The following is a 12,009-nucleotide window of genomic DNA, read 5'->3' on the forward strand; positions in this document are numbered from 1 at the left end:
TTTTATGTGTTTCAATATAATATTTTTTCTACTTTTTTTTCTTATATATATATATATATATATATACATTATATAAAGTAGATGCTTTTATTAAGGTGCATGTGAGACGAGAGAGAATAGCCAAAGCGTGTTTACGCATGATTTTCAACTATCCCACCTTTTCATCTTAAAGTTTTCAAAACCCCAACCCCTTTTATCCTTAAAAGATTTCATTTTTGTTTCATATTTGGTCCCTAACCTATGAAAAGTGTTGGATTTTGCTTCCATTTAATTCTAAAGTTTTGATAATAAGTTTCTATTTAGTATCTAAAAGAATTAATAAGTTTCTTTTTAGTATCTAAAAGAATTAATTTTATAATTAAAATATTAGATCGTGGAATTATTGAGACCTCCATCTTATCTTGTTAGATCCATAATGATTATCGCATGTATCTAAGAAAAAAATGAAGAATATTTTATTCTCGGAAGTTTTCCCATTTTCCCAAAACTTAACACAATACCAATAAATCAATCTTAAATTTTAAATTTAAAAAAAAAAAATGTCAACTTTAATACAAACAAGGCATAATGAGTAGAAAGTGAATTGGTGTAAAAAAGCTTTGGGAGTTGAGGAAAAATAATTAATGTTTTATGGGAAAATATGCAATTGCATTAGTTAAGCCAAATTAAGGACTACAGCACCTCAACAGAAACATTAAAAGTAAGGTAAGAAAATCAACTACTTTCTTGAAATTATTTTGGAATGCTTATGGATTGGATGTCACCCAATACATTATTGTCCACATTATAAATAATTAAACCAAAATCAACAAATCTCACTTCAAAACATTTCAATCTTTGGAAATGGTCTTTCATTTTGTAATTTAATCATCAATAATACATAATATAAAATTGATTAAGGACTACTAATTGTCTATGCAAACAATGTCATTCGTTGACTAATACTTAATTGCTATTATCACTTAATTAGCATTTTGCTTACTCCATTCGTGAAACTAATTAAACTTAAAAATACATATAATTGATATGTTTAACAAACCATCGCTGTCACTTCTGTTGGATGATGGAAGTCCCACATCGACTAATTTAGGGAATGATCATGGGTTTATAAGTGAGGAATGCTAACTCCATTGGTACGAGGCCTTTTGGGGAAACCCAAAGCAAAGTCATGAGAGCTTATGCTTAACGTGGATAATATCATACCATTGTGGAGAGTTGTGTTCATCTAACAACTTCAATTTTATAATATTTTTGTAGTCAAAAGCTATTTCATACTTTCTTTAATAAATTAAAGTGCAAATTTCATCAAGGTGTCCCAACGACAACCCAATAGAAGCCAACAGTGTGTTACGTATTTTTCTCTTAAATTTAAAAAAAATAAAATAAAATAAAATAATCAGCCTTTTTGGTTCCAGTATAATAATACCCATTTAGTTTATGTTAATTTTTAAAAATTAGTTTTAAAAATTAAAGTAGTTTTCATTAATTCCGTAGATATTAAAATTAATTTTAAAATATCAATAAATTGAAACACCAATGATGAAAGTAAGTATTAATGTAAAATTAAAAAATAAGTGTAAAATGTAATATTTTGAAACTAATGGATCAAACAGAAACAAAACTCGAAACTTAAAGAGTAAAAATGTAAAATATTGAAACATGGAGCCAAATAGAAACTATATTAAAAGACGACTTAGGACTAAAAATGTAATTCTCTCAATGAATGAAAAAAAAATGCATAAACATAGAAATTAATTCTCTCAATCAATAAATTAGGAAGACTGAACATGAATAATTTGAGGTGAGGAATAGTCGTATCTGGTGGCAACGGCGAAGAACAGAGTAAAAACTACTACAAGTGACTTCAAAATAGCTCTATCTGTGTGGACCAAAATGAGTGGGATAAGGTTGATACTTGAAAGCAATCAGCGACAGTAAATGAGCAAAGTAAGATACATACAGTGGAAGTAGAAGAACTCTACTTGGAAATGTACCCATCCATCCATCCATCCAAACATGACTAATCGTTGAAGTTTTGGGTGCCCCTCCTTCACTAACTCACAGCAGACACGCCATTTTTTGGCAGATCCCTCTTTACTTTCAGGCTCATACATTGAACAACAGAATCAGCTTTAGGAAATAAACAATATTGGAAGAAGAGCAGTTCTTGCATCTGCCAATTCATTTTTACAGCACATTGTCGGATAAAGAGGATTCATATCTGAATACGGCTTTTCCCACTTTCTTTTTTCTTTTTTCTTTCCTCTCTCTCTCTCTCTCTCCCTTTGGGTTTTGGGGCAGGTGGAGGGTTCTTCTTGGGCATAATCAACAACTCAAAGAGTTTGTGAAATGAACTTTTGTCGTCAGTAATGCATTCCAATACTAACTGGGTCAAATGCACCCCTTCTTTTGCACGCTCCCCCCCTTTTCAATGACTCGTATGATTTAAACACCACAAGAAACCAGTGACTTAGGGGGCTAGCTGAAAGGACCTATATCTATTGCATACATGGGAACTCTTACCACGAAGAGAAGTCTTTGAATTCTCCAGCAGCTGTCCTTTTTTTGGTTGAGGTAGTTTGTCTTACACCAGCATCAACAGCAGGGGATTTGGATTGGGCATTCCTTGCTTTTAAATATTTCCCTACACCACCACCACCACCAGCAGCTCCATATTCAGCTACCCCGGTGCCTGGATTACTATACCACGATCCAACCTTATCCTGAAATGAAACCAAAGATACTCATCTGAGGCTGAGCCCATCAAAAGAGTTACTCAAATAATGCAGATGTAAATAGTATAAGCAAAAGTCAATGGGTTGTGGAGGCAAACGTTTTCCTCATCCTCCACATTTTTCTCGTCTTTTTGCTTTTCTTCCTCTTCTTCATCGGGTTCTGAGTATGGATTGACAAAAACTGTGACGCTTGTTATCTTGATCTCCTCCTGCACAAGATAGGATGTAATGGGTATTGGGTTAATCACGGTAAGATGTAACTTTGAAATATCTAGGGGGACAGTAATGTCCAAAACAGTGGAAAGTAACAAATTAACATGCTCAATCGTTGTATTTCTTAACATGCTCATCACTCATAAACACACACATGACTGACTGAATTAACTTTAAATTGGAGGATCCTTCATAATAAACACATCCAACGACAGGGGCGAGTACTGGAAATCATGGGACCTCTAAAAGCGAAAGGTTTAAAATTACGAAGATTAATATAGAACTGACCAGAGGCCGATCATTGTCATCAACAGCAACCTTTTCCATGGCTGCCAAAGCAGTCAACCCACCAACAACACCGCCAAATACAGTATGCTTGAAGTTTAAGTGATTAGCAGATTTGTAAAGAATAAAGAACTGGGAACCATTAGTGTGGGGGCCACTATTTGCCATACTGACAACACCCCTTCCAGAATGAAGCAACTTAGAGTTCAGTTCATCGTTGAAGGGCTTTCCCCATATAGATTCCCCTCCTCTCCCAGTACCAGTTGGATCACCACCTTGAATCATGAAATTCCTACATTATCACATCTTCAACATGTAAATACGCCAAATAATCAGATTATCATTACTCAACTGCAGTCTGCAGTACCATCGTACCTAATACTTCTATGAAAAGCAACTCCATTGTAGTAGCCATTTTCACAAAGCGTGATGAAATTCTCACATGCCCTCGGAGTAATATCACAATGCAGTTCAATATTCAAATCTCCATGTGTTGTATGCAACTGTACGTATCCTTTCTTCTTCGGATTTTTCTCAACCTTGATATATTCATGTTCGTTCTTTGTAACAGGATCATAAGCTGTAGATGTGAAGGATCGGGACGTAGCACCAGTAGTGTAACGACTCTTTACCTGTAATAACAACTTATGTTAATATATCATTTAGATGCCAAAAAATATTATAAAAACCAGTATACCAAGAGTACTAGCCTTCTCTTCAATATAAGTACTTGAATTCTAATTTAATCACATAATTGGATAAGAAGATTCAATTTCCTCATTGAAAAAGCATGTAATGAATTATGACTATGAAGGGATGGATGTAAAAAATAAATAGTTGTTAATAACTAACCATCTTAGCATTCACTGGTGCCCTCTCACCCGCCATGTGCATCGCAATTCGAGCAGCAGTTTTTTCACTTGGTGCAGCTTTCGCAGCAGCAGCACTTCTACCATGTACTGAGGCAGATGCAGCATCCACAATACTAAATGCCTGAGTAGGTTTCTCCTCTCCTTTTGCATTCTCCTTGGAGTCCTCTTTAATGCGTGACCTAGCAGCTAAAATTGCAGCAAGTGCAGCCTCCCTTTCTTTCTGTGCCTTGCCACCACCTCCGCCATGAAGTGCAGTTTGCCTTCCTTTTTCGGTTCCAAGTTCCTGCAGCATCTGCTTGATGTCGCCCGACACATTTATGAAATATGTTGGATCTGATTTCATTTTCTGAAGTTCTGGGGAAAATGGAAGTTAATAAATAGAGTCAAGGTGCAGAGGCATGATGGGATTAACCCCCCACCCAAAAAAAAAAGGAAAAAGATCTATAGCTCACCTTCATCATCAACTTTCAGGCTATTCTTCACATGATCAAAATCCAGAAGAACCTTACAATCAAGCGCAGTAGGGTTCTGCGAATAAAAACAAAATTGATTATCAGGTTTAGAAACAGTTGAAAATGGACAAACTCTGGAACCCTTTTACCTGAATGGTTATAATGTCTTGCCTACTAAATGGTTCATCAGTGAGAAGTTCCTTCCAGTTTTTTGTCTTGATATTTAATTCTTTAACTGCCTATAAGGTTGAAATGTCAGAAAACCAAGCATCAAGCTCCAAGTACTTCAAGAAGAAGCAAGAAAATATCGCTGAGAATGAGAGTACCACATGATATGACATACCTCGTAGCAGAAGACATTTCCAGTGGTCTTTATAGCAACTATGTGTGTGAACTCCGTAAAAACTTTGTTTAGTACAGGGCACTGGAACTCACCTACATCAAAGTGAGAATGCGGCAGCATTATCCACAACAAAAAAATGTGATCTTCCAGGCATATAATTCTAAATAACAGAAACATTTATATTTTATGAATTACAGAACTACTGAACTTTAAAACATATCATTCAACTCTAATCCCAATGGCAAAATCCTATACCAGAGCACAGACAGAGTAATGACATTTGATAACCAGGAATATTATTCAATGATGTGATTTCTCAAGGCAACAAAATAATTAGGTTTTAAAACTATACCAACCTTCAGAATTCTTGTGGAAAATCAGCGGAATTAGATCCTCCTGCTTTAGGGAAGCTCCAGTAACAGGATTTTTACCATACTTTCGAATATAAGGGATGATATTCCTGAATCCAAGTTCCAAATTGAATTGAAGAACAATGAATTTACTTATACTAGCACAATAAAAAAGAAAACCAAGAAAGCCAATTACTGTGAATCCTATAAAACTTACATTATCTCGAAGACGCTGCCATCGGCGGTACATACAGGGTCCTCGAAGGGTGTAAATGTAAGCCTGCCATTAAACAGCAACTGTTAATTTAGGAGAGATGCATGAACAACAAGTAAATAACGATCCTGTACAGGAAAAGAAGGATCGGTAGTGGAGATTAGAGAGGAATGATGAATTACGCGCAGCAATAGAAAGGAAGCCGTTTGAAAGGGGTTTGAGAGTCCTTGGGTTTGGCGCCACCCCATTCAGTGGCCCATTCGGTTTTCGTAATAAACAAACGGTCTTTACTGTGCTGTTTCTTCCCCATCTTCCTTTTCCACTTCGAGCTTCGTACTCAGAAGCTGGCGAATCTCTGCAATTAGGGCTCCTGCTTCGACACCGATTCAAAATCCAGATGAGGTTGCGGAAGCTGATTTTGTTGCCGACATGTCGTCCATAACACGGCGGCCTATAATATCAACTCGACATATCGGTTTGAATTCTTTAAGTATATATTATTTTAATTGGTTTAATCTAATTATTATTAGTAAATATCAATTTATCAAGGGCTCATTTGATTTTCTTTTTCTGGCTTAAAGATTTTGCTTAGTTATTAATAGTTTTATTTAAAGAGAAATATAATTCAAAATAATCTCTTTTTTCCGAATTAAAAAATATATTTTATTTTAATAATTTAGAATCTCAAATATATTTTTCAGCCAACCTTAACTAGATGGGTAGTTCTTCATAATTTGAAAGTTTTAAATAATTTTAACCTAAATTTGAAAAATAATTAGTACTTCATCATTTGAAAGTTTTAAATAATTTTAATTTAAATTTGAAAAATAATTAAACATGTCCATAGTAGTAATATTTCAAGTTCGACCAGAAAGTCTCAGATAATTTAGGAAATGATCCTGTCTATAATTAAGAAATACTCTCTCTTAGTTGGTATGAGGCCTTCTAACAGGCCAGGATTAAACAATATATTGTTAAAAATCGTGTTCATCTGATATCAGAGTCATGTTTTAAACTTAACTCCTCAAATGTGAACAAAGAACTCGAAAAAGTAGTCTAGACACATAACAGCTAATTTACTCATTCAACCCTACCTTTACAATTTGGTAACAAGAAGAATAAGAGTTCGATAAAATAATTAAGAAGCATTAAACTGAGAGAATCTAATTAACATAAAGATGATTTCTTCTCATCACAACAATCTCATCATTATCGTCTTCATCTTCTTCGCACAAATCTTCTTCATCTCTGCTCTGAACTTTGCTCTCCGCCTCTCCTAAACTCGACACCCGAAACACATTCTTAATCCCATTTATCAATCTCTGCCCGATACTTCTCCCCGATTTCCGACCCCCATCGTGACTCGACGACGACCCACGATCCGATGACGGCTTGCACCCAACGCCAAACTTATAATAATCCGTCTTGAAATCAGCGCTCAGCCGGAAAACAGAGGAGGAACTGGACCCTCGTTGGCCTCTAGCCACGCCCTTACTACTATTACTCTTATCCACGCCGTAATGAAAGCTAGCGGAACGGCCACGGCCAGCATCCTCAGACAAACTCCTCTGTTTCTCATCAGACACTTGGAGCTTCTTCTTCATGGTGGACAGTTGGGTTTCGAGCGTCCGTATGCGGGAGTTTGTAGCTTGCATCGCAGCCTTCAACTTGGCGGACTCACGAGCAGCCGCGTCTCGCTTGAGAATTGCGCCGAGCGTGAGTGGATCCTTGGAAATTGGACGCGGGATTTGGGGTTTGGTGCTGGCAGTAGCGGCACCAGAGAAAATGGAGTGACGAGTGTTGAGCTGCTCGATTAGCATCGCTCGGACCACGAATCTCAGCGGCATTACTGGGTTTTGGACTGCGTGTAGGAGTAGCTTGGGGGATAGCTTATCGCAGTCTACGAAATTGCATATTAGTACCTTTTGGTTTTCTGTGATCTTCCCACCATATCCCTGCCACGTATACAGTAAATCCATTTACTTATAAATTCATAATTATATTCCAAATTAGTCAATGTGGGACTAAAAACACTTACTTGGAGATACAGAAGAGAGAGCTTATAGATTAGGTCGTGGCATTTAAGCCTGCGGTTGAGTGACGAAGCCAGAACCATAAAATTCTCGACCTCCACAGATTTAAAGTCTTCAAAGCAAGTAATATCCCCATCGCCATCGCCCTCATCCTCCAAATTCCACGCTTCAAGACATCTACTAGCCAAAACCGCCATCGTTTCAGCCTCGGGCAGCAACTCCAAGCACGACCGAAACACCACCGACGCGTAGTCCCGGTTGACGGCCACAACTCGGCGAAAGTATTTCTCGGTCACACTCACCAAGTTGTCACCGTCGGCATTATTTTCCGTCTCCGACATCTCTAGCAACTCCGCTGCGGTTCTTAGTGCGGCGACGTTAAATGGCGTTATATGAACCGGAGCACCGTAGCAAAAATCGGCCACCATAATGAAGGTTTGGGGCGTAATTTTGAGCGGTGGAGTGAGCGTTACGTCGAACGTAGTGGCCAATTGTCGCTTTAAATACGGGCATTTAGACGCCAGAGGATCCTAAGAAGAATTTTGAAATTACGGTAACTGTCCCCACATTTGTAATTAATTGCTGATAAAGCCCCCACATGTTTCCGTTGAAATACAATTACTCTCCATTTAATTTATAAATTCATTATAAACCCAAAGAAAAAAAACAACAACGTTACATCTGATTTTACACTTGTCTCAAATTATTTAAATGATTGTGACAATAATAAAATGTCTTATTATCAGAATTAAATGGAGAAATACCTATTATTTTAAATAATAATAATTTCTTTAAGTTTTCCACTTTATTCCCCTGTTAAATAGAATGTTTTAGAAATTAATGCTCATATTCATTTCCTCAAAGCTTAATAATTTGATAAATAACGCTAATTTTATTTAATAATTGGATCATGAATATGTATATTTCCTTTAATTTCACGTTATTCTTTATTTTTTTTTAAAAAAAAAACCCCATAAACTGAATTGGAAATGTGGGTAAGACACTGAAAAGCTTAAAACTACAAAAATGTGGAAATTAGAAATACCTTGTGGAGATGGAAACACTTCCCATTAACTCGAATACAAACATCTGTCTTAAATCCAGTTACCTTAGACCTAAGTGAAAATGAAATGAAAATAAGTAAATAATAAGCCACAAAAATGAATCTTTAAGCTCTGGGAGAGAGAGAGAGATTACCATTGGTGAACTGTAGAGTGGAGATGCGGAGGAGGAGGAGGCGGAGAGAGAGGAGGAGAGGGGGAAGAAGAGGAGGGGGAGGAAAATTCATATTCTTCTTCATAAATGGTGTCGACAGCGCCGAGATTTTGCCAAACGGAAAAGGCTTCTGTTTCCTTCATTTTCTTAGTATGGTCTTTAGCGGAGTGCATTTGGATGCCTTGTGAAATTGGGTTCATTAGAGGAGGTGGAGGTGGAGGTGGAGGTGAGAAATTGCGACCCAAGCGCTGAGCGAGGGTTTAAATGGGTGGAGGTGGAGGTGGAGGTGGGAGGGTGTGTGTATTAATGGCGGCCATGTGATGCATATTAAATGCTGCATCCCCTTAATTACCTCTTTCTCTCTCTCTGTTCTTCTTGTAAAATTGAATTATTTTCCCATTGAAACATCCATTTTGAATTTTTGTTGAAATGAATACGTGTCTTGTCTACTCGTCTTCCCTTGTGTCGAGCAATTTGGAGAAAATTATGTGGCCCATTTTCTTGTCCATAGTTACACCCATATTACCATCGGAATGACAATTGAATGATACTATGTTTTGTTTTTTCCGGGTACAAATAAACCAATATGTGTACACAAAATTCAAACCTATGACTTTAAGGAGAAGTAAATATACATTTTTAAATAATGTGAAAAAATTTGACATGCTTATTCATGCCAAATTATTTTCTTTTTTACCGTCCAAAATCTATCTATCTAAACTAAGACATCGTAATGGTCTCTAACGTCGGCATAGGTTTTACTAGGGATAGAATTGGGGATCTTCCTCCCATGGTTGGAAGAATTCTCGGACACCATCATGAGGGCATGCTCAAAAAGCGAAGAAAGGGGTTCGATTGGCCTTCTCGTTGCTGAACATAAAAAATAAGGGTTAGCAAAATTACTCCGAGAGAGAGTTTAGAAGAAGAGAGTCTACCTGACATAAAATTTAAAGATTAGGATTTTATTTAACATAAAATTTTAAATTTAAGAGCGGAATATATAAAATGAGTATATATTCGAACATATTTAAACATGCGCTATATATTTTATAATGTTTTTCAAACAATTAACCCTTTATTTACGTATCATATTTTTGGAAGTCAAATTTGGGCCCGCAAGTTTCAAGTCCAAATTAAGGCCCATTGAAGCTGATCCAACAAAGCATTGGCCCAAAGAATTTGGCAATTGTATGTATAAAAGAAAGAGAAACCCTAAAATCGTCCACCACTCGCTAGTGCTCCCCCTTCCCCCTTCCCCCTTCCCACTATCTCCGGCCGCCATGAAGTACAATCCTAGGGTTTCCAGTTCCCGCCGCAAGAGCCGTAAGGCTCATTTTTCGGCGCCGTCGAGCGTTCGTCGGGTTATTATGAGTGCTCCTCTCTCGACTGACCTCCGGTCAAAGTACAACGTCCGATCCATGCCGATTCGGAAGGATGATGAGGTCCAAGTTGTCCGTGGAACTTACAAGGGTCGGGAGGGCAAGGTAGTGCAGGTGTATCGTAAAAAGTGGGTTATCCACATCGAGCGCATCACTCGCGAAAAGGTTAACGGTTCCACTGTCAATGTTGGCATCAACCCCTCGAAGGTCGTGATTACGAAGCTCAGGCTGGACAAGGACCGCAAGTCACTTCTGGATCGTAAAGGCAAGGGCCGCGCCGCCTCTGATAAGGACAAGGGTACCAAGTTCACCGCCGAGGATATCATGCAGAGCGTCGACTAATTTTGGAAATGGTGATGTTTAATTTGATAGAACTGTTGTTCTCTTTCATAGTTATCTAGCTTGTTTTGTGTTCTTAAGATACTAAAAAAGTTTCATTGGACATGTGGCCATAATTGTCGACTTTGGAGGCCTTAATTTATGGTATTTTTAAATCACATTTCGTTATTCCAATGATCTACTCCCCCTGTTCGATTCATACCGTTGTTACCTCTCGTTACATTTGCTTGTTTGATGGAACTGCAGTTACTTATTTGTAGTAGATGATGATTTATGTATGTGGACAGTGGCCTTTTACCGCTCAACTTTTGGCATTTACTTTTCCATGGTTTTCCTGTCTCTCCGGAGCACGAAGTATATGTTATGAATTGAATACATTTTTCTATAATTCGATCCAATGAATAACTCTTCTATTCCTTGGTATAGATATACATTTTTGTGTTTCGTAATTGTTCGCGATTGCTTAGACTAATGATTTACGAACTTGTTCCTAATACATCATGATTCCTAGAAAATATATGTAATGCTGTGGTCATTAAACTGTGTCCCTAGTTTTTCTGGTCATCTTTGTTTTAGAGGTTGTTGGCCGTGGTGTTGGTAATGTTACAAAACTAGAATAAATATTTCATTGGTCTTCTGACGAATTCAAGAATCTGCAAGAATCTTCTGAAAATTCAAATATTGATCACCTGCCATTGGTGCTTTAGCTGAAGCCTAGTTGCCTGAGTGTTCTTCGAGTTATTTTACGGTCTTTCTTAATCGTAATGACCAACTTGTGAGTTTTGGTTCAATAACACGATTACGCACGGCTGATGAATACTCATTCTGGACGCCAAGTTCTTCACATGTTAAGGAGCAGAGTGGCAAGTCTCTCAGAAGTAATAACTCAGCTTGCTACTTGACATACCCTCTTTCTAAGGTCTCTCACGTTCGAGCCTACTTTCGATCTTAGTAAGATTTTGAGCTTTGTGTTGTTTTGTTTAGGTACTACGCTAGTGCTTCATTCTTCTTGTAGCCATTCGCGTTTTCAAGCGCTAGACATGTTAAGTCGGCTAAAAGTAAACAACATTCTGAGTAATATTCATCATTAACAAATTTCATGAAATCAATTCCAGGGTTTTAAACTTCATGACTCAATACATTATCGAAGACTGCCATTTTATTATAATTTCTAGTTGACTTTGACTTCATTGACCAGCATGGACTTTACTCACTTGACTTCATTCGCACATGGACATTACTGGTCCATTGCATTGCACTTTTCATGGAAAGTCCCTTCGGTCCTTGCCCAGTCCATGGTTCCCTTTTTTCTCATTCCTATTCCTGTGAAGCTACCATAGTTCTTCTATAGTGGTGTGCTTAATTACTTAATAATCAAGAAAAACTTTAGGTTATATGATTTTGGAGATACCTGCAAGGCACCGAAAGTACTTTTATAAGCTTTTGACGATAGGACTAGTGTAGCCTTCATGGCGTTCTCATCCTTTGATTAAGGGATTTTCTTTTCTCAGAAAAAAAAAAAAAAAAAGTTACAATATTATATCTTTTAAAAAAGAAGACAAATATTAATTTATAATTC

The 12,009-nt window shown here is 37.2% G+C and overlaps 3 protein-coding genes across 4 annotated transcripts; 1 reads left to right on the forward strand and 2 right to left on the reverse strand.

Annotated features, from left to right (window-relative positions):
* Positions 1 to 1,741: 1,741 nt before the first annotated feature.
* LOC111804325 (peptidyl-prolyl cis-trans isomerase CYP65) lies at positions 1,742 to 5,911 on the reverse strand. The gene is made up of 11 exons (XM_023689085.2): positions 5,647 to 5,911; positions 5,468 to 5,530; positions 5,257 to 5,360; positions 4,901 to 4,992; positions 4,707 to 4,796; positions 4,558 to 4,633; positions 4,086 to 4,459; positions 3,609 to 3,865; positions 3,237 to 3,525; positions 2,834 to 2,944; positions 1,742 to 2,723 (listed from the first exon to the last, which is right to left on the reverse strand). Exons 1-11 carry the CDS (start codon positions 5,772 to 5,774, stop codon positions 2,520 to 2,522), a joined length of 1,788 nt encoding a protein of 595 aa, XP_023544853.1. The 5' UTR covers positions 5,775 to 5,911; the 3' UTR covers positions 1,742 to 2,519.
* Positions 5,912 to 6,516: 605 nt separating this feature from the next.
* On the reverse strand, positions 6,517 to 9,074 carry LOC111803088 (Phototropic-responsive NPH3 family protein). 2 transcript variants are annotated; one of them, XM_087127452.1, is made up of 5 exons: positions 8,979 to 9,074; positions 8,695 to 8,913; positions 8,543 to 8,612; positions 7,503 to 8,027; positions 6,517 to 7,419 (listed from the first exon to the last, which is right to left on the reverse strand). In XM_087127452.1, exons 1-5 carry the CDS (start codon positions 9,050 to 9,052, stop codon positions 6,628 to 6,630), a joined length of 1,680 nt encoding a protein of 559 aa, XP_086983578.1. In that variant the 5' UTR covers positions 9,053 to 9,074; the 3' UTR covers positions 6,517 to 6,627. The 2 variants fall into 2 exon arrangements, with proteins under 2 accessions (XP_086983578.1, XP_023543126.1); XM_023687358.2 differs by having other exon boundaries at positions 8,695 to 9,018.
* An 847-nt stretch (positions 9,075 to 9,921) lies between these two features.
* Positions 9,922 to 10,598, forward strand: LOC111803089 (large ribosomal subunit protein uL24z). Its single transcript, XM_023687359.2, has one exon. The coding sequence runs from the start codon at positions 9,993 to 9,995 to the stop codon at positions 10,431 to 10,433; it is 441 nt and encodes a 146-aa protein (XP_023543127.1). The 5' UTR covers positions 9,922 to 9,992; the 3' UTR covers positions 10,434 to 10,598.
* Positions 10,599 to 12,009: the final 1,411 nt, after the last annotated feature.

Source organism: Cucurbita pepo, chromosome 10 (genome assembly GCF_057944985.1).
Source record: "Cucurbita pepo subsp. pepo isolate OVF chromosome 10, ASM5794498v1, whole genome shotgun sequence".
In the NCBI taxonomy this organism is placed as follows: domain Eukaryota; kingdom Viridiplantae; phylum Streptophyta; class Magnoliopsida; order Cucurbitales; family Cucurbitaceae; genus Cucurbita; species Cucurbita pepo.

Coding starts and splice junctions, on each gene's coding strand:
- LOC111804325 (XM_023689085.2), bottom strand. CDS start 5,774: ATGGGGAAGAAACAGCACAGTAAAGACCGTTTGTTTATTACGAAAACC. Junction 4,797..4,900: donor GAAATGTCTTCTGCTACGAG/GTATGTCATATC, acceptor TCAACCTTATAG/GCAGTTAAAGAATTAAATAT. Junction 4,634..4,706: donor AAGACATTATAACCATTCAG/GTAAAAGGGTTC, acceptor TTTTATTCGCAG/AACCCTACTGCGCTTGATTG.
- LOC111803088 (XM_087127452.1), bottom strand. CDS start 9,052: ATGCAGCATTTAATATGCATCACATGGCCGCCATTAATACACACACCC. Junction 8,613..8,694: donor CACTCTACAGTTCACCAATG/GTAATCTCTCTC, acceptor ATTTTCACTTAG/GTCTAAGGTAACTGGATTTA. Junction 7,420..7,502: donor TCTCTCTTCTGTATCTCCAA/GTAAGTGTTTTT, acceptor TATACGTGGCAG/GGATATGGTGGGAAGATCAC.
- LOC111803089 (XM_023687359.2), top strand. CDS start 9,993: ATGAAGTACAATCCTAGGGTTTCCAGTTCCCGCCGCAAGAGCCGTAAG.